We start from the raw sequence: 22,926 nt of genomic DNA, 5'->3' as shown, positions 1-22,926 counted from the left end.
CTACTAGATAATATTTGTTCTACCAGTATATGATCAACACAACATCATTAATACAATGATATAACATCATTAGTCCAGTGTTAATAGAAATATTAATTAATAGAAAAAACCTTTCTATGACTGTAAAAATATATATGCTATGCAATTAATGCAGGCCTTTCTTTCTGCATGATATTAGAGAAGTACCAGAACAAATCTGCAATCAAGTCCTGGCAACATGAGTTGTTTTTATATTTGAATTCATAGGAACACTGTTATTAAGTGATTAACCTAAACACTGCAATTTAATCAGGCAAAGAAACATGCAGGGAACTTTCCAGAACTAAGAGATTCTGCAACTTCATTCAAGTGCATTCATACTGAGCACCTTCTATCTGTCAGGTACTGAAGTATGACTGGTGAACAAGATAGATGTGTTCCCGACACTCATGGCCTAGAGGAGGAAAGTGAAATGTAATAATGCCACGCAATATAGAATGTGTATGAGGGCATTTATCCCAAAGATTGTATGGAGAGGAATTGCTGCATGGAATCTCCCTGTGGGAGGGGAGACCTAAGATGGCTTTAAAGAGTGAATAGAACTTAGCCAGATGAAGATTAATAGAAAGCTTTCGAAAAACATAGGAGATGGACCAAAGGTAAACTTCAATTTGGCTTAGACTAAAACAAGGAAAAACTTGTGGTAAAAAGATACAAAGACAGACATTTAAGCTAAAGCAGAGTTTCATTTAAGACACATGATCTTACCAGAATTTTAAATCCAACATTTTGCAGTCAATAATTTCTGAATAATTTAGGGATATATTTCATAAAATAAGACCTATGATTTCAAAGAATATATATGCAAGTAAAATTTTAATCCTGATTTTATAATGCCATCCGATGTTACTTTGCTTTGGAAAAATTGTCAAACTAAGGGAAATATACTCTCTGATATTGAATGAGAGATACTCCAGAGCAACTCTGTAAGAATTTTGTTCTGATTTTTTTTTCTGCTGTAATCTTGAGAGATGAAAAGAGAAAATACAAATGCAGTGTCTTTAAAAGAATGTATCTTTTAAAAGATATTACTAATTCTTATTTTCTTGTTCCATGTTATATGTTTTTAGCCATCCTTCATCCTGTTGTATTATTAGATTCTATCACCCTCCAATTTCACAATTTCATATTAGCAAACAGTACAAGCATCTTGAAAGAAGTGTTAGAAATTACCAAATGCTTTCCATTGCTTTGCTTCTGACATATCTAACTAGAGACTCAATTTGTGGCTTTTTGTTCAATAGGCTTTGAAGTTGAGCTTGCTTTGTGTATTCCTGAAATATACAAAAGAACCTAAGCAAAGAAAAAATGTTCAGTAGGAATGAACATTTCTAGTGGTTCAGGAACAAAACAGAGAACAATACATATTTAATCTTTTATTGTCTCTCCATAACAGACTATAAGCCCTACAAGGGCAAAGCCATGACCCATGGAGTCCTAAGTCCCCTGTGCGTTGCCTGGAATGTGTTCTGTAAAATATTCGTTTAAAGAGTTAATGAATGAAGAAACGAATAAACAAATAAAATGTACAAGAACGATTTGTAGGTAAAAATAAAAACATGTTAATATGCAAGAAATCCATATTAAAATTTTTGTCTCCGACAAGCTTTTTATAAGAATTTGGCAGCTTCAGTTGATTAAACATCATTTGTAGCAATCCATTATGAGGGTATGGTAAAAGAGTCTATGAGTATTTTGTTCCAGTGCCTTCACAAAAGTCATTGTGGCCAAAGTTAAATCGGTTATGATATCAGGACCAAAATCAGTGTAGGCATAAAATAGAGCTGAGTTGGTTCACTGACCACAGAGAGAACAAAAGTGTAACAGGTGAGCACAGCCGGTTGCTACTGTGTTCTTTGTTTCATTTCATGGATTGAATGTCCTGGAAATTATATTTCACTCACCATTTATAGGATAATATCAACATTGAACAGATACATCATAAGAGAAGATCTTTGTGAGACACAATCGGGAAGAGACTCTGCCCCTCACTCCTAACCACCAGGTCCAGCACCTCCCAGCCCAGCTATTTTTGAAGTCAAGCCAAAAAACCTTCCAACCGCAAAACTGCCCCCAAGCACTCGACCCAACGCCCCCACGCGCACAAAGCCTGGAGAGGATCACTTCACACCTTCCTGGGGCGGAGGTAGTGAACAACACCGCCATGTTGGACCTACTGGGCAGGCGCAGGGACCACAGCTCTGACGGGGCGTGCAAAGACGACGCCACCGGGAAGAGGGATGCTGATCGCCTCTGAAGGAGGAGAATCATGAAGCCAGTCCGCTCCCTTCACCCCATAGAAGGGTCAGGACGACTCCCTTCGGGGAGCCAGCCAGAGAGCCACTTCTCCTGTGCTGTCTCCCTTGTCTCTGAGACTTTGGTTGGGCCTCTTGTCTGTTCCTATTACACAGAGAGCCTAAGAAGCTAGGGTCGGTATCATTCATACTCATCGTGTCAATCCCCTCAGACCTTCTTCCCACAAAAAAACTAAACAAAGAAAAGCATAATATTGTGTTAATAATGGATACTTAAGAAGGCCTGGCCCAAATTCTGAGGTCACATCAATATCTTACCTCATTTTACCAGTTCTAATACATGCAATTACATTTAATTTTCATAGTTACTACTTCAAAATCTTTAATCAAGCGAAATTTTTCGTCAGTTTCTTATAGTTGTATATTAAAATTATTCTAGTCCCTTTAAAATATCAGGTCTCGGAGTCCTAAACACAAGAACCTAAGAAAATGAGTTGATACTGTGGACATGGCTCAAATCAGCGTGTGTGATTTAGAGTCAGAGGGAATACACACAAAAGGAAAGAAGGTGTCACTTCCTTGTTAGAGGAAAAAGCTCATCTCAACTGGTTTCAGGATCCCATGACAATTGGCCAAAGAACTACAGGAAAAACTGGAGGAAGCAAATTCAAGCATCTTGAACCTTAAGTATTTAGTAAATAGCAACAGACAAGGCCACCAGAGCTAATGTGAAATAATCAGGGCCAAGTCCAAAAGAAATTAATACATTTTTTCATTCAGAAGTCTCTTTTTATTTTTCTCTTTCTTTTCATCTTGCATTACATAGTTTTTTCCAACTGTCATTCTGGAATAATTACTATCATTCAAGAGCAAATAGCGAACCAATATTTTTTGGAGATTGAAGTAAACAGTTTTTGGAGAACTCAAACTCAAACAGTGATGGAAACACAAAACAAATATGCTGGATAATAAGTGTAACAGATCTGAGTTTTCTTTGTTTAATGCTGCAAATCCATGGACATTTCATGAGAAATTTATTATTATCCTGCAATTAATTTCTTTAACTTCTTATTCTTGACAAATCAAGAAACTATGCCAGACATGAGAGAAGTGTTAGTACTTTCATCCACTGCTGGAATAAAGGCTTTTTTAAATTAATGATTTCTAATATATAATGTATTTGATTCAGGTAATACCTTATAATTTACTAAGAGCCTTCACACACATCCACACACTTTACACTTCCTACAAAACTGTGAGGAAAATATTTTATATGTATAAATATATATATAATCAAATATTATAAATATTAAGTCTATTAAGCAGATGAGAAAACTGAAGCTCAAAAAGATCTGTGTGACCCTTTAAAGTAATAAGACTTAAATGGCAGAACCAGAACTCTCAGTCTGGAGATTCTCAAAATTCATTAATTTTTCTATTATACTACAGTAAATGTGTACATTTTAACAGATGCCAAAACCATCACCAATTATTAAACCTCTTATCCCACTCTTCAATATGATTTATAATTATTAATCTGGCCAACAATAAATATCATCCACTTACAGTGAAATAGAAGATGCTCTAAAACCGAAACCTAATTTTGGAGTACCAGTTTACTTCACTGTGTTTCAATTCTATGGCATTTTGATAGATGAAGCTGGCAACACTCACCTCTTTTTGACGGTACTTAATGGCCAATTTTAGTCTTGCGAGGTCATTTCCACTTTGTTCTTCTATGAGACTATTGTCATCTCGGTAATTAAGAATGATTTCCAGTTCTCTGGAACTTCTTGTCTGATCCAGTAGGTCCTTAGCAAATTGTTTGCACTGTCGTGACAGCTCCTCGTACTCTGACTTGAATTCATTTTCCACCTTACTCAGTTCCTGAAGCTCCCAACTTAACTGAAAGGCTGTGAGAAAAGGATCTTCGCTTGACAGTGCGATGAGAGAGGGGCTGGCCAACGCCTTGTAGATGTTGAGCCGGGAGCGTGAGTGGCGGAGGCTATCCACATCTGAGCTGGAGACGCATTCAACACAGTTACAGCGGACCTCGTGGGGTCTCGGTACTGAGACTCCTTTTTGAACTAAAAGTTTTATTATCTCATAATTATTTGTGTGGGCTGCCAAAATGATTGGTGTAATGTCTGGAGTGAATTCAGAGAACTGCTTATCAAGGAGTATGGGAGGCACCTAGGAAAAGAAGAAAGCAGAGGTGATGAATATTGAATCATTTGTTCAAGCCTGTGAATTTCAAACAGCATGCTATAGCAATGTTGAACAATGTTCATAGATCTTTTGCCAGATTTTTTGCAGGAGAGATAAGGCTTTTTTCCCTATAAAAGACAAGAAAAAAATTAGAGAAAAGATCACTTTCCAATATAATGACACAGGATTCTTTCTTTAATCTGAATTAACATTTTATGAAGTCTTAAAATAAGTGGCTATGGAAACTCTTTACTTGATAAAAGCCTTTCTTGCTCCCAGCTTATTTTCTGACAATCTTTGCTTTTCCTTCCCAGAGATGATGACTCCCTAAATAATCAAGAAATATACTGAAAAATAGTTAATGATTTGTTTTAAAACCAAGCTTTCCCTCTGTGATAGAAGTCTTTTAATTTCTCAATCAGCTTTGTTTGTTTATGTTTTATCTTCTGCATTCCCAACATCCAGCCTATGATTAAAGGTGGCAGCAGAACGTAAGTGGGCTAGCCTCATGCTGTTTTCATCTATCCCTTTATGGTATATTTTGCAGATGACAAAGGCGCTCCGTTGCTAACATCACTGTTTTATTAGAAATAAACAATCAGTTCCCAATGAATCAGGTCTGCAGTGTATTTATGCACAATTTCCTTTGGGTTATACTCTAGGAATGGTAATGACGAAAATAATTTAATAGGCACTATTTAGTAAGCATCTGCTAGGTACATTAACCCTCACCGTTTATTTTGCACATTTTATAGATCTGGTCCCTCAGCGAGTAAGTAGAAGACCTGCTATTTAAATCCAGATCCACCCATCTCACACCCAAGCCTGTATATATTGCACTACATCCCATTGCTTTACAATTTTTGGTTTAATATTTCTTCCTGCTGCCATGAGGTCATAGTGGCATCTATGAAAATAAATGATACAGAAGGAGAAGTTAAGCAGGCATGGCAGAAAAAATGATGACACACGTCATTAAAAAAATTCGCTGCTGGTAAAATATGAAGGAAACCACAAAAGGATCTAAAGGAAAACAACCATGTAGAGAAAAACGATACTCACATGAAACTTCAATTACACTACTTTTAAGTAGAGGTATAATCTTTATATGTGAATAATTAGACCTATATGTTTTAAATTCATCTGGCCCTTTAAAAGATTCCTTTGTTTTATAAGAGACACTATATAAAGATTAAATGAAGTTATCTATGTAAAATGTATGCAATCAGTTGATAATGAAGACTGTAACAAATACTATTTTTAAAATGTGCTTATAAATATGAGAGGAGCCACACTGTTGAGACTGCATTTTACATTCGAGCAGGGTCAATACATACTTCATTGCTTTTTAAGTAAATATCTTTCATTTTAAAGATAGTATTAACTGAAAATTTAATTTTATATTTATTACAAAAAGAAAAATTCCATTAGTCAAAACTGAACAAGAAGTAATCTTTAACTAACTATACTTTAAGTTTTGTCTATGGCAGACATTTAGGGGAAACAAAACAATATAAGAAAATAAGTTCTTATAGTAAATGTATATGTAAGTGACAGATGCAATTTGAAGGGGTTTTCCAGATTCCATATAATTTCATCCTAGACTTCTATACTTTTTAAAACTGTTGATAATTTAAAATTTATTAACCATAAAATGCATCTTTGAAGAATATTTCAGGAAATTTTATGAAAAAAATAAGTATAATATGACCATATTGAAAAGCATACATTTTTCAGAAAAATACCAGTTTCATAGTATCAGAGACAGATATGGTTAAATAATCAATTAAAATATGAAGCTATATGAGGAATAAGTATTCTGTTTATAAGTTTTAATACTCAATAAATCATTGCAATTTTTTAATTAATATATGAACATCTCTAATTTTGTCTTTTATAAGAAAGGAACTTAATTTTTGAAAATAATTTTTTAATCGAACTTTTTTATAGGACCGCCAATATAATAAGAATTTATTGGTCAATAAATAACTATTTTTAAAATTATGTGATTTTAGAATTTCTTCTTCCTCTAAAATGTGTCCTAAATTCAACAACAAATCATATGTTGTCTCTACCATTAATTGCCTGATGCCAAGCTGGTCATAGACCTCTAGACATTGGAGCTGTTTGGCCTTAGGGATCCTCCACACAGGAGTCTGCTGGGACTCTGAGCAGCCCAGCAGGTACACATCAGTGTTTATCCAGGTCCCGGAGGACAAGCATTGGATCTTCTCCAATCCCATTAAAAAAATGACAACAACACAAAAACACAAAAAAATTGCCCATTATTTAGTACTAATTACATGCCTTCATGAATTATTACAGTGTTTGAAAACTGGGGGTTTTCTTATTCTATCATCACTTCTACAACTTGCACTCTTCTGTATGTAAAATTTTGCTATCTTCTCCTTTTTATTACTGCATATTACTAATAGTCCCATGGATTCTTCCTTTATTTTATTCAAATATTGTGATTCGTTGCCATAATTAATCATTTTGAGCATGTTATTGAGATACAACATACATACAGTTAAATACATGAATATTAATGTATAGCCTGATACCTTTTTAAAACATCAACTCACCTGTGTGACACGACCCAGATAAAAATCTAGAAGAAGGCCTGCACCTCAAGAGCCTCCCTCTTGTCTCCTCCCAGTCATATTTTGTAATCACAAATCTGATTGCTATCACCACAGATTACTTTCATGTAGTTTTTAACTTTATATAAATGAATCATAGAATGTGTACTTTTTATGTCTTTCTTTGTTCAACATTAGCTCTTTGAAATATATTCATATTGTTAGTAGCAATCCTTTTTATTTCAATTCTGCAGAATAGTTTTATTTATGAATGTAGCACAATTTATCTATCATTCTATTGTTGATGACATTTGTGTGGTTTCCAGTCTGGGACTATTAAGAATATTTTTCATACGCACATTTTTGTTCATGTCTGTTGGTCTTGTATCTAGGAATGGAATTTCTGGGTCAAATAGTTTTCTTAAGCAGTTATACTAATTTTTATTTCCACCAGAATTTATACTTGGTATTGCCAATTATCCATCAATCTATCTATATATTTATTTATGCCATTCATTATGTCAGGCAATCATGTTGAATTGCTTTATTTATTTATTATCATGAATTTGTCTAATGCCTTTTCTGCTTCTACAGAGAAAATCATATAATTGTTCTATTTAGTCCTAAAAGTATGGCAAATTATGCTAATGAGTTTCTTAATATTGAAACATTCTGGCTTTCCTGAAATAAATCCCACTTTGTCAAATATGTAATGTTTTTAGTGTGGCTGATATTTTTATTTAGATTTTGTGTATCAATGTTCACATTGATTTTTACTGTGTGCAGGTGATGCCGTTTCTATGGGGTGAGGTAATGGAATCAGATTTCTGAGCTTTCCAATGAGCGACTGAATCAAGCTCAGATGGCAAAGGAACAGCCAGTCACAGAAGGTGAAACAATGGAGGATAAAATAGACCCCTCAGATTTTTGCTCTCAAGAACTAATCTTCCTCAAGAAAGACTAAAATACCATCCCACATCCTCACCCTCCACCCCATTTTTTCTTTGCTAACTTTCTCTGGCTCTCCTTTTAGGTAGTCCCAGTGTTACAACCTTTCATTTATAAGCAAATGATCTTTGGGGTGTGTACAGACATAAATTCCCCAGCCCTTTTCCTTTGATGGCTGGTACATTTAGCTCATTCCAAGTATACGTCCCAGCCTTACAGATTTGCAGCTACTAAAACAAAATAGAAAATAATTTCACTAAATCTTATATTAAATTGAGTCACATTGAATGCTTTTCATTTAATCAACAAATAATTACTAGATATGAGCAATGTGCAAGGCAATGTGCTAGGTGGTAAAAATATGGATTCTGCTCACAAGGAACATAAAAGAAAACTTTCTATCTCTCTCTCACACACACACACACAGTATAATACTATACAAATCATTTTAGCATATTTACTCAGTAAATTCCCTAAGGATAGTAAGAATAAAGCATCAGGGAAATTAATTTAGAGAAGAGAGATTATTTTTACTTGGTAGAATTAGAAAAGGATTTGAGGAGGAATTTACACTTAAGGTTGGTTAGAATTAGTGATGTAGAAAAGTTACAAGGAAATGACAGCAACAAGAAGAAAATATGAGAGATGGATTCATAGAAAATACTTTCTTTAGAGTATGGTATAAGTCATATAGAGTTAAATAATTGTAAAATGCCTCAATGTACATTAGGGCAAGATTAGGGAAGGTTTTGAATAGCATTATTTTGTAGACATTGGCGGAGTCATAGAATTTAACCAGGAGAGTAATGGGATAATTCCTAAGTATTAACATTACTCTAGCATATTTTGATTACTGAATTAAAAATTAGAATGATTGGAGGCAGATAAAGAAGGCTGGTAACTATTGCAGTCTGAGCTACAGTTGTAGCATTGGAAAAGGAAAAGCTGTGATTACAACCCATCAAAGTCAAAGAGCGGAGAGAGAGAGAGAGAGCACATAAGCATGAAGTAGAACAATTCAAGGATGTAAGAAAAGAGAGGTCTAGCAAAGATGCCCTGAGATATCCTCCAGTTCACATTTCAGTTTCTTTAACGTCTGAGAGAGAAAGCTAGACATAAACAGAACTAGAAAATCTAAAGTTCCATTGCAGAAAGACACATTCTGTAAGTTCTAATGGCACATTGGCAAATTCTAGCACTGAAAGTGGACTTGCAGAGAAGTTCTAAATCCAATTAGGGCTAATGACTCTTCCCCCCTCTCTGTCCTGGCTTTGAATAAGGATTGACAAAGTGCACTTCTCACCAACTTCGACTTTGTAGGGAAGGTGAGGGTGCCATCTCAAACTACCTCCTGTGATTGGAAGATGGGCAATATTGAAGCCATGGAGAGGGAAGCAAAGAGCTGTGGCTCAGAGACTTCTGATTGCTCAGCTCCTGCAGCTGAGACATTTATCAGTTGATTATCAACTTTACTATCTATTAAATACTCAGAAATTTAAAGAAGTCTAAAATATAAGGCATTTGATCTCAGAAACATTTAGAAAACCTAGAAAATAGGCTTGCTCCTCCTTTTTCATACTTCATTTTCAAACCAGTCTATTTTCTGTCTCAATCCCTCTCCTTTGCTTTATTCAGTGTCTTCAATATGCAACTCTCCTTCCTTTTGTGGTTCCAATGTGACAAATGAAGAGCATATTTTTCTAACACCAAAATAAATAATAAGTCACTGTAGGTGCTCAGTAGCTATTACATAAAAATGGTTTTGATAGAAACATTTTTTTTTTTCAGATTTTTCAAATTTCTGCTTGGCATATTTAAGGACAGATGTGAACCACATGAGCGTAATCCTGTAGGTGAAAATGACACTATACTTGACTTATTTTAGCTGAAGTAAAATCTGTAGACATAAAAGTATTATATCCAGGGCCGGCCCCGTGGCTTAGCGGTTCAGTGCACGCGCTCCGCTACTGCCGGCCCGGGTTCAGATCCCGGGCGGGCACTGACGCACTGCTTGTCCAGCCATGCTGAGGCCACGTCCCACATACAGCAACTAGAAGGATGTGCAACTATGACATACAACTATCTACTGGGGCTCTGGGGGAAAAAAGGAGGAGGATTGGCAATAGATGTTAGCTCAGAGCTGGTCTTCCTCAGCAAAAAGAGGAGGATTAGCATGGATGTTAGCTCAGGGCTGATCTTCCTCACAAAAAAAAAAAAAAAGTATTATATCCAGGTAAACATACATGCATGAAAATATGTGCTAACATTACTAAGAAACAAACAACACACACTCAGCCATTTTAAAAAAATAAATAAATATCAAGTGTTTGAATTACATATTTCACCCAGTAATCTACAACTAAGTAGAAGAGGCAATTAAAAGAGGATCCTGAAACCAAAAACAGTCCCTGTTTTTTATTCTAACTGGAAGGTTGCTCTGCTTTTTCTGCTGTCTAATCTTTATGAATGAATAGTTATTCAATGCCTTTTTCTCAATCTTACCATAACATTACTTACATTATTAACTCAATCATTTTCATATCACATAGCATTAAAAATGGCTGACATACACAAGCAATCCATTAACTCATAAACTGATGGCTTTTCTCAAATTTTTCCAAGTGCTTTACCTTGAAGTGACACAACAATCTGAGGTATATATTTTAAAATCTAGAATGTGATATTTTCTGCCCAAATATAGAAATGTCACTCTGTCACTGAAGTATACATTTTTGAACTATTAATACTGAAGTATAAATTTCTAGGAGAGAAATTCATCCTGGAGTGACATTCATACAATTTAAGAGTATTCATTCTCTTAAATCCAGCATTTATTAAAGTGGATTGTATAAATTGAGTAAAAGAAATTTACTTATATTATTTGATGTATCCTAAATTATTAAGACTAAATAGATCCATATTCTACTCTGGCTCTACTCTCAATTAATTATATTATCATGTGAAAGTCTCTTAATATCTCTATTATATGAAAAACAATATCCCCTGTAACACGAAATTTCTATGATTTAAAAATCTTTTTTGATACTCCAGTTGATAGCACAATAATAGAAAACTTATGAGACTTTTTTTTCAAATGGGTCACTAAAAATTTGTTGAAGTCTTTACTTTCATCTTGTTTTTAGCTTCAATGGTTTTTACCTAATGTATCTAACCTACATTTTTTAAAACTCAGGATTATAAATATCAAATTTATCTCTTTCATATACTCAGAATGTTTGACTTTCTAATTCAAATCAACATAAGAGTGTTTCAACTTAGAGTTATATTTAAAAATTCATTTAACATCAGTTACTTAGAATTTGAAGTTTTCGTATATATACACACACACATACTAGACACAGAAACATATATTCATACATATATATTGTATGAATGTATATGTACATATACATTCATACATAAGCTTGCACAAAACCTAAGTGGTTGTTATATGAATAAATGAATGAAGAGATGGATGGACAAATGAAAGATTAGGTTACAATCTTATCTAAACAAAGTCAACTTTATTATTTAGGTCCAAATTGTTGTCTGGAAAGACTAAACAGAAGTCAAAATTCTACTTGTGCAGAAAAAGGAACTCCCTCTTGGTCTCAGCATAGGGCTAATGATTTACCAGTACGTTCACAGCTGATATATAAAAGCAAAGACTTTTGTGTTTTCCACTGCTTCTGAGTGGCTAAAATTTTAAAGACACTAGTACTTTGATCTGACATCTAATGAAAACTTAATTCAGAAAATAATTATAAAAAGCAGCTAAAAGGAATCAGCCACCATTATGTACACATGGTACACATGGCTCTAAATCAGGGGTTCTTAAATTTTGATGTGCCACAAAGCCTTTTGGAAATATGGAGCAGCCTGTGGATCTTTATTCAGATAAAATATTTTTTCTAAACATGAATGCATAGTATTATACAGGAAAAAAAGTATTTAAATATATGTAAAATCTATTTAAAAACAATATGTGATGTAGTAACATATATGCTTCTCTATTAACGCATTAAATAAAAAGATCTACTGGCAAGTAATTAGGGTAATTTTGAAGTAATGACCAACATATAAATATATCAGATATATAGTAAAATAGTGATATGATAGAAAAATATCTATTATTTCTACTATTAACAAAGACACAGGAACTGCTAGAAAAACTAATTTTTTGGCCTATGTCCATAACTGAAGGAAATTACATACACTGTTTAGAAGTTAGTAAAAATAGAGATGTAATTTTTACCATCCTAGTTCAAAGATGTTCTTGATTTTTATCTATTGCATCCCTAAGTTAAGAAGATTTTAAGTCTGATAGACTGGAATTGGAAGACTCAAATGAGAATTTTAACTAGACAGCACTAACCAGAAAGTTGTTTTCTAGGAAAGGCAATTAGAGAATTAGAAAGACTTTCTGGAAAGAAAAGAAAGAAAGCATTATTTTTGAAATTAAAAAATGCATTTATCTTTATTCAAAGATATAATATTCTATGACTATAAACGTCCTAGAATATCAAGTGGAACAAACAGATCACAACACACACACACACGAGGGTATTTACTTCATCAAGGAAAATTCTGGAGACTTGGGGAAAGATATAGAAGACTTAACATGTAAAAAAAACATTTAAGAAGAAAATAGAGAACACATGGAAAAAAGGTACACAAAAAAATGAGGCATAGGGGCCGGCCCGGTGGCGCAAGCGGTTAAGTGCGCGCGCTCCGCTGCAGCGGCCTGGGGTTCGCTGGTTCGGATCCCGGGCGCGCACCAACGCACTGCTTGGCAAGCCATGCTGTGGCGGTGTCCCATATAAAGTGGAGGAAGATGGGCACAGATGTTAGCCCAGGGCCGTCTTCCTCAGCAAAAAAAGAGGAGGATTGGCGGATGTTAGCACAGGGCTGATCTCCTCACAAAAAAAAAAAAAAAAATGAGGCATAAACAGCAATGGAAATTTTCCTATTTTAAGGAAATGCTGGGTCTGTAGACTGAGAGGGCTCATCACGTCTTTGGTTGAAATAATGAAAACAATGACACACAATTAGACACATCCTGATGATATCCTGAACTTCCAAGGTTTTTTTAAAAAAGAAGGATGTAAAGTCACCAGATATACAGAATAAGTGAGTAACAATGGAAATGCAACTAATATCAAACTTCTTATCTTCCCTCATTAAAATTTGCAAGACGACTTAATTGCACCTATAGACAAATTTTAGTAAAAGAATGTGACTCAAGAATTCTACATCCAGCCAAGTTATCACTCTCTTGTTAGGATAAAAGAAAAAGGTCTGTGGTTATACTAGAATCCAGAAGTTACATCACCCATGTGTCTTATAGGAGCAAATTTTCCAGAAGGTATTGCAACCAAATATTAAGTGGTTCACCTCTAGATAAGTAGGAAAAAATAGGTTGAATAACGAATCTTGCAATATCTAGAGTTAACTCAAATGTTTATTTGTATTGTGCCTAGGGTTCAGTAATATAGTTGATAAGTAAGAATAACTGAAGCAGAAGAGACAAACGGAAAAAGAATACCCCAAAATAGTTTGGAATTCAGTTTTAAACTATCTCACTGTAACCTAGGAATTGATGTGTAGAGTTTGAGGTTGGAGAATAAAGAAATGAAATAGCACTTTATTTTATGGAGTCCCTTATAAACAGCATAGATCTTCCTTAATTCAGCCTATACGTATGTGGGCCTCTATCTTTTAATTAGGGGCAATTGGCTGATTCACATTACTGTAATAATAAATAGTATTAGTTTCGGCTTCCATATTATTTTACACCTACTGTTTATTTTCTAGTTTTCAATTCTCTCCTTTACTTTTGTATTTTTTTTGTGTGTGTGAGGAAGATCAACCCTGAGCTAACATCTGTGCTAATCCTCCTTTTTTTTTTTTTGCTGAGGAAGACTGTCTCTGAGCACACATCTATTGCCAATCCTCCTCCTTTTTTTCTTTTTCTTTCCCCAAAGCCCCAGTAAATAGTTGTATGTCATAGCTGCACAGGCTGCTAGTTGCTGTATGTGGGACATGGCCTCAGCATGACCGGAGAAGCAGTGCATTGGTGCGTGCCCAGGATCTGAACCCGGGCCGCCAGTAGAGGAGGCGTGCACTTAACCACTAAGCCACGGGGCCGGCCCTACTTTTGTATTTTAAATAAGCAATAAATAACCAAAATCTTAGGTGCTAACGAAGTAAGAAATCTTCTTCTAAAAAACAAAGATCAAAAGGAAAATGAAAATGAAGTTAAAAATTCTCTAGAAAGGAAACCACTAGAACAATTGTTAGTAAATCGAATCCAATAGTGTATTAAAAAAATACAACACAGTGTAAAAATAGGGATTATTTCAGAAATGTGAATTCCTTTGATTATTATTATATTTTTCACTAGAATTCAACACAAGGATTTCTTTTTTTTTTTTTTTGCAGGAACTCTGGAGTCAGACTGGCTAGGTTTACAGAGAGGTTTTACCTTGCACTAGCTATGTGGCCTTGGCCAAGTTACTGCACCTCCCTGCACTTCACTTTCTTTATCTGTAAAAACGAGCCAGTAAAAGTACTTACTCATAGCACTGTTATGAGAGTTAAATGGGTTTACACGGTAAAACACTTAAAAGAGCTCATGGCCCTTAGTGGGAGCTTAATATACATCTACCTGGATTGTTACTGTCTGTCTCTGCATTGGAATGTAAGCTCCACGAGGGCAGGGACTGTGCTAGCTTTGTTCACCAACTTGTCCCTAGCTCCCATGCTGGTGCATGAATAATAAATAATGGCACATGAAACAATAGATAGTTATCAAATAAATGAATGAATGAATCTATGAGTGGTATAGTGAAATGTTTCTAAAACTTTCCAGTATTTTTTAAATGTGATGATACTATACATGACAAAGTGTTTGATAAAATCCATCACTATTTTTAACTATGAATACCAAAAACCAAGAGCAAACCTCATAATAAAGAGTGAAGGCTTTTCCTGTTAAAATTAGAAATAAGACTAAAATGTTTATTCTCCCCATTATTATTCACCACTATTTTGGATTTTCTACCTAATGCAACAAGATTAGAAAATAAAATATCAGTAAAAATATTAAGAAACAGCACAAATTTATCTCTGGCAGATTACATGGTCGTATATTTTGAAAAGCTAAGGGACTCTAGTAAGCATTAATAAAGCTTAATACAAGATACATATACAAAAATCCATATTTTTCTCTATATTAGCAATACAAGTTATAAACAGAATTGATTATATATAGAATAAAAAAGGGGTCATTATTAATAGTGACAAAATACACAATACTTATGAAAAAATTAAAGAAAAAATAAGCAAAATCAATAAGAAGAAACAACAAAACGCAGGGCAAAAAATAAGATACAAAATATAGGGATATGTTCCTGATAGTAAGACCTAATATATTAATTATACCAATTGTCTCAAAATAAATATATGCATTTAATACTATTTCATTTAGAATCTTTTTTATGTTGTTTCATTTATAACTTGATAAAATAATTTTATTAGTTAATATGGAGGAATATATATCCAAGAATTGCAAAAATTATGAAACGGAGACTATGATCCAAGAATACAGCAAGATATACAAATCAGTTGAATAGAATTTTGACCAGAATTATTTCTTATTATAGATGGGAACTTTATATGTGAAAAAGTGGAATTTCTATTTAATTGGAAAAAGTGGCTCATTTATAACATGGCACTGAAACAATTTTCTACCCAAACAAAGTTAGCCCCTATCTCATTTCATAACAATAAATTTGAGATGGAGTAAATATTTAAATGTAAAAAGAAAAAGCAATACAATTTTAGAAAAGAATTTTAATAGTTGTATAGCCCCAGGGCTGGGAAGAACTCTTAAAGCAAGAATGGAAACACAGAATGGAAAACTACAGATTTTATTATACAATTCTAGTAGAATGGCCAAAGATACCATAAACAAAATCATAAAATAAACTAACAAACTACAGTAAAACACATTTGCTATATATGAAACATATTTAATATTCACATCACACAAAGAGAACGTATAAATTGAAAATAAAGTCATAAACAAACCAATGGACAAATGGACAATTATAAACAAGTGTTTCACAGAGGAAAAGCAAAAGGTCAGAAACATTGGATGATCTTTCTCATTAATAGTCAGGGAATGGCAAATTAAAACAATAATAAACTACAATTATTTTGCCCATCATATTGCCAAATTGAAGGAGCTATGCATAGAGGCTCCCTCATGCATCAAAAGCTAGAGGAATGTGAATTATAACAGCCTTGCTGGAAAGTATCTGGCACTTAATATAAATTCTGAGAACCATAGTCCCACTTCAGGGAAACTTGACTACAAAAAAACAGGCACTGTGAGAATATTTCTTTATCTCTAGTTCATTGTTTCTCATGATAGAAATTTGGGTATCACTTAAATGTTTTTCAACAGAAAAAAAGTTGAACAAACTGTGGCATATTCCTATGTGAAATATTATGATACTGTTGAATATTTGAACTAGAACGAATGCTGTATGTATCAATCTGGAGAGATGCCCCTGAGGTTTCATCTAGAGAGTTGTAGCATAATTATTTACTTAAAGTCTCCTTATTTTAGGTTCTTTAAACATTAGTGGTCCTTTAAACATTTGAACATTAGTTCTTTAAACATTTATATCAGACTCTGTCTTTGGTATCACCTAATTATATCTTAGCTACTTTATTTGATGAACAAAGGCCTCTATGATCAGGTCCAACTCTGTATATTAAAATCTACTTTGTACTTTACCTCAGCATGCATCCTGTGGCTTAATCATCCCAGCATGAAACTTTCCACTTGTAATTTTCTTGTTGGCTCCGCCCTATTGCCTCCCACTTATCAAATTCTACCAAACATTCAGAACCCAACTCAAACCTTATCATTTCTGTATGCCCTTTAGTAAAACTGAACAGTCATTAACCTGCCATTTTTCTTTAAATGGAGGCAGGGGAAAGGGAACGTATTATTATTAGTTCTTTACAAGAAGAGAGAAATATCCATTTTCAAAAAAGAAGTTTGTGAGGAAGAAGAGTGCATATTATACAATTTCTGATTCTCTTATCTGCTTTAAGGGCTCTCATACAAACTACTGACAACTTTTACCCAAGCTTTGGTCAGCAACATCCAGTATAAATATAAATAATGTAATATCAAGAACTATTTTCGCTTTTTTAAAGTTAATATTCCTTTTAAATTTCATTGGCTATATATTTTTATTGTAAGCCTATTTAGAGTCTACTTTGAATTTAAAATACCAGCAAACAGATACAGTTTGTATTGATTTGAATATGTTTGAGGTATACAGCAAATATAATTCTACAACAACTTGGATGACAGATTTATTTTAGAACTAGGATACACACTTGAACCAAATGAACAAGGATCTGGCAAAAATCATTTCAACACATTGACCCTGTTAATTCAAATATGCTTGGAGTCTGATGATAGCGACACGGGTGATAACTAACATGTATGAAGCCCTTACCCTGTGCCATGCCCCGTGCTAGGAGCTTTTCATGCCTCATCTTAGTCAGTCCTCAAAACCATCTTTGGAAGTAAGTGTTATTATTATCCTCTTTTTACAAATGAGAATAGGCCTTAGAGAAGTGAGTAGTTAAAAGCTTTCCCATGGTCACAGAGAAATCCACGCAGCTTGACTCCAAGGTATAAATTCTGAATCAATAGACTGTATATCTTGTATGTAAGGCAGCTGTGAGATCCTGGAAATAGCTCAGGCAAAGAGTAAGATGATATGCATTAAATCTTGCCTCAACCATTTTTCGTTGTGTGAAAATGACAAAGCCAGTTAACTTCTCTGTATTTCCATTTTCCCATTTTGAAATGTGGACATGTATTCAAGATATTTCTCATTGTGGAATAAGAACTGGAGAAATATATATCAAAGTCTTCTCAGTTAATTCTCACAGGGTTGTGGTGAAGATTAAATGTGAAAGCACGCTGTAATGTATAAATCACTAACTAACGGGAAGGAACTAGTATTAAGTGACAAGCCTGAGATTGTTACGAGCAAGAGCAGAAAACTGTCTTGCTCAGTTCTGCCAGATTCATTTGTTCCCCTCCTATCAACACAGTCCAATCGTAGTGCTTGATTCATCTGAAAGGTAGAACAATAATTTCCTGGAGGGGCAGTGTTGTAAGTGTCGATGTCAAAGTGTGGAATAAGTGCTTTTCATTACTGAAAATTTAAGCTGCGTCTCTCCTGAAATGGCACGTGCTCTTTATTGTATGCTGCTAAAGATATCTCATAAATAATGACTATTAAATATTATTTGTGCCGTGGATAAAGAACTGGAGAAACCTATTTCAACTAAGGAGACATCAAATAGCAACTTTAAACCACTGCCAGCTGGGGCTAGTTATAATCACTGAAGGAATTAGAGAATTATCATCACTCACTGCCAGATTATTTAGTTCACAGATATCACTTTTGTTTTAAAAATGATCTCTTTTTGTATCTGTTACGTTGAAGGAGAATCTATTAAATTACATCTAAGTGAAATCCTTTATTTGTTGAAAATGTAGCTAATGAGCCAAGTTTAAACTTAATTTTATGAGAATTACACACTAATTCTGATCAGTGATTCTAGTTTTAATTGCACTTGAAAGTGTTTATCACTGCCTACTTTTTGAAGGTCACCAGTCTTGTGACTTCCATGACTCTATTTTCTCTAGATGGTAGTATATGGGCTCAAATATTGTCTGTCCCACTAATTGTTCTTAGCTTTGGAAATGTTATTTAACCCCCCTAAACTTCTTATCTGTAAAATGGAGACAGTCATTGTCTTTACCTCATAGGGTTCTTTTAAGGATTAAACATAATGATGAATATAAAGTATATTGGACATAATATTTGATAAAACATAACCTATTATGATTATTATAATTATCATCCTCACTATCATCATCATTTTCTCTAGTTGCTCTTTCTCAATCTCATTCGCCAGAGTCCCTTCTCCTATTCATCCCTGGAATGCTGTTCCTTCCCAGGGATCAAACTTAAGCCCAGTATTCTTCTCCTTCTACATCTATGTGCTCTCTGCACATTAGCTGTTCTCCTCATGTTGATTATAGTCTATATGTGGTAATCTCCATTCTTCCAGCCATTCAATGATACTTTGGAGCACCCATGTTATGCCAGCACTCTTCAGAGTTTTAGGAGTATAGCAATGAACAGAACAGATAAAATCCTCGCCTTCATTCAACTTACATTCTAGAGAAAGAGGAGAGAGAAAGATACACAACATGAATGAACAAGGGAATGAATAAATCAATGAATGGATGAATGTCAAATGGTAAAGGTCATAGACAAAAATACATTGGAATAAGAGGAAATGAAGAGCACCAGAGGCAAGGAGAGATGGCTGCCCTACATAGGCCTGACAGGGAAGTCAGATGTAATGGCATTTGAGTAGAAGGTTGAAGAAAGTTAGAGAGCAAGCTAAGCTTATACCTAAGGGCAGAGCATTTCTGGAAGAGGGAACAACATGTGCAAATATCTTGAAGCATGAGCATGATTAGGGTATTTAGCCAATTTGATGGGAGTACAGATTGTGAGTAGGAGAGTAACAGAAGACGAGGTGAAAAAAGTAACAGGTGAAGGGTAGCAGATATATGTCAGTCTATTTTAAGGACTCTGGCTTTTACTTCTAGTGAGATGAAAAGCCATTAGAGCATTTTGAGCAGAGGAGTGACACTATCTGACCATCTTTAACAGGATGTCTCTGGATGTTGTGTTGATAATGGATAAGAGTAACAGAGGTGGAAGCAGGAAAAACTAGCAGGAAGTATTGTAATAATCAAGGCAAGAGTTGTAGGTGGCTGAAACAAATTATAATGAAGAGTTTGTGAAGTGACCCAATACTGGATATATTATGAAGGTCAAAGCAACAGAATTTGCTAATAGATTAAATACTGGATGGAGATATAATATCACAAAGAGAGATCAATGATGACTAAAATCCTGGCTGAGACAGATGGAACTACAACTTACTGAACACTTTGGAAGAAGAGGTTTTGGGATATAATGAAGATTACGGTTTGTGTTTTGCATATTAAGTTGAGATATTAGAAATCTGGAGACACACATTTGAGAGTCCTCAGCATACAAATGGTATTTAACACCATAAGCCTGGATGTCACTTAGAAACTGAGAAGTGAGTGTAGGCAGAAAACAGAAGTTAGAAATGTGAACCTTTTTGACATTTTAAATTTTAAAGGTTGTGAAGATGAAGAAGGACCAATAAAGGATAATGAGAAGCACAAGGAGAGTGTGAAATCCTGGAATACTAAGTTACATATGTCGGCAGGTTGGTAGCTATGGTGGTGGAAGCCTGTGGAAGTTCTCTCATTATTGATTCTATTTTCTCAGTAAAATAACAAGAACATCACCTGAGAAAGAGGAGAGGAGAGGAGTTGTAGACTTGTTGGGTATTTGAGGAAAAAGAGAAAAAAATGAACTCATCATCTAGGAAAATGGGAGAGTATATGTACCCAGGAAATGTAGTAGGATTGCTGGACACCACTAAGTACCCACTTGAAAACAGTGATCAAATATTTAGAGTGAAAGTAGTTGAAATGGTTATGTTTTTCTTAAGTCCTCTCTGGCTATCTGGGTACAGGCTAAGCCAAATGGAATTTTACCAGATAATGTTACAAAGGGAGTGAAGAAAAACTTGTCTGTAGATAAGAGGCAGCAATGATGGACTACTGAATTTTAATCAAGGAAGCGACATTATGCAAGGCGAGGACTCAAGAAAAGGTTAGCGAGCGGGTACTAGGTAGAGGGAGCAGGAAAGAAATTGTGACCTTGGAGGTAGTATCGTTAACGACAATAACAATTGTTGGTATGGCCATGGAAGTAGGTGGCTGAGGTAAGGTGGAGTTAAAGGTAATTGTTTGGAAAGAAGGAAAGTAGGTTACAGGAAGCCCAGGTAATTCTAGGATTATCCATGTGTTTAAGCAGAGAATTTGGACAAGACCATTGTTAAGGAGTGTGACCATAAAGCTGAGGCCAAAATCCTTAAGCAATGGAAATACTATATAGAATACTACAACTGGGGTGGGGGGTTAGAAAGAAAGAGTGAACAATCGTATGAAAGAGCCAATAAGGAACAAGGCCCAGAGTGTGATGGAAGCTGCAAAAGAGACTCAGATTTCGTTAGAAATGAAGGGGCTTTCAATAACGCTTTATAATTTTCTCCTTGAAACTCCTGCACATATTATGGTACATATATCCTAGACAATTTATGGTTTTGTTACTGTTGAAAATGTTCTCTTTTTATAAGTATATACTATATATATTTGTGTAGATATATATTCATGTACAATTTTAAATTCTAACTTGTCGAAGCTAGTGTTAATAATGTATAGACCAACTTTGATTAGTGTCTAAAATGCATTTGAGTTTTATGTATTAATGTTGCATACCATGACTTTGATAAATTTTCTAATTAATTATAATAATTTATAGATTAAATTTTGTTTTTACCTAGGCAAATTATCTGAATATACTTTTTATCTCTTCTAGTCTTTATATCTTTTATTTTTACTTTTTTGTTGTTGAAAACAGAGCCTCTAGTAGAGTGTTCCATGGAAAGAACAAAATGAGAATCCTTATTTTGTTACTGATATTACCATGAATGTTTGTAATATTTTACCATTCAGAATGATATAAGATGTAGGTTTTTGGTAGATTCTCTTAAGTTAAGGAAAGCCTCTGTCTGTTCCATTCCTGATTTGCTAAGGTTTTGTTTTTTCTTGTCATGGATGGATATAAATTTTATCAAGTGCTTTTTTACTTTGCATCTAGTGAGATAATTATATACATCCTTATATTTTATCTGTTAAGGTAGTGAATTACATTAATAGATTTTTCTAATATATTGCTTAAGTTTTTTGCATTTATATTTTTAATGGGCCATAATTTTCCTTACTCATACTGTCTTCTGGTCTTGACGTCAAGGTTATACTAGTCTCATAAAATTAGAAATGTTTGTGAAAGATTGGAATAATAAGTTCCTTGAATGGTAGGGCTCACTTTTTTTTTTCACTGTTATATCTTAACCTACTTTTGCTTATCATATTCATTTCAAATATTTTTTTCCAGGTTTAATTGCTGTGTGAATTTTTATTTGAAAGACTGTTAACGTTAGTTTCGTCTTGATAATCGAATCTATCAGTCTTGCTGTCCCCCAACATTGCTAACTGTAGTACAGGCACTAACTCATTAAAGAAGGTCACCAATCTACGAGAATGAACGCCTTGCATTTAGGGTTATGTATCAGCTAAATATCAGCCTTACTTTTAAGCTCAGAAAGTCTTGTCCACATACAGATTTTTAGCCCTCGCAAGAGATTTAGTCTTCACGTCGTATTTTAAATTAACTACAATATTATTTATTTAATCCATGTGGAATTCAGTTATTTGATATTTATTTATCCCTTGATAGATTTTAAGACTTTTAAATATCATTATGATAATTGTACAATATTTTAATTAAAAATCTACTGCAATTTACTTTATCACCTCCATTTTGAATACATGAAAGAATGAGTGATTAAATATGAATACCTTTTTTCTTTGGTCTTGCTTTTGCTAAACATTGCTATAATGATGGACTATAAAATATAGAAGATTGTATAATTGCCTTATTATCCTTTGTTGATTTATCACTCAGTGTTAGAGTTATTTTTATAGAATTTTGTCATATGTTTTATAAATTCCTCTCTTCTATGTATTTTTGATTTTATGATTTTATTTTAAATACACAAAGAAATACATATTACTAAATTATGACAGAGATAATTTTGAAATAAAA

General features: G+C 34.1%; 1 protein-coding gene across 4 annotated transcripts in view; it reads right to left on the bottom strand.

Moving 5' to 3' along the window:
• Positions 1 to 22,926, bottom strand: part of TRPC4 (transient receptor potential cation channel subfamily C member 4) — a 223,799-nt gene that overhangs the window by 113,012 nt on the left and 87,861 nt on the right. For 3 of the 4 annotated variants that reach the window (XM_087436166.1, XM_014791307.2, XM_087436167.1), the window contains exon 3: positions 3,969 to 4,487. In XM_087436166.1, coding sequence (XP_087292292.1) covers positions 3,969 to 4,487 — 519 coding nt within the window. Of the gene's footprint in view, positions 1 to 3,968; positions 4,488 to 22,926 lie in introns of those variants that run through there. The other variant, XM_087436169.1, reaches the window with a different exon arrangement.

This window comes from Ceratotherium simum, chromosome 10 (genome assembly GCF_057802395.1).
Source record: "Ceratotherium simum simum isolate JZ-2026a chromosome 10, ASM5780239v1, whole genome shotgun sequence".
Lineage (NCBI taxonomy): Eukaryota > Metazoa > Chordata > Mammalia > Perissodactyla > Rhinocerotidae > Ceratotherium > Ceratotherium simum.
Note: the sequence above shows the minus strand (reverse complement) of the source record. Positions and strands in the feature narration are given on the sequence as shown.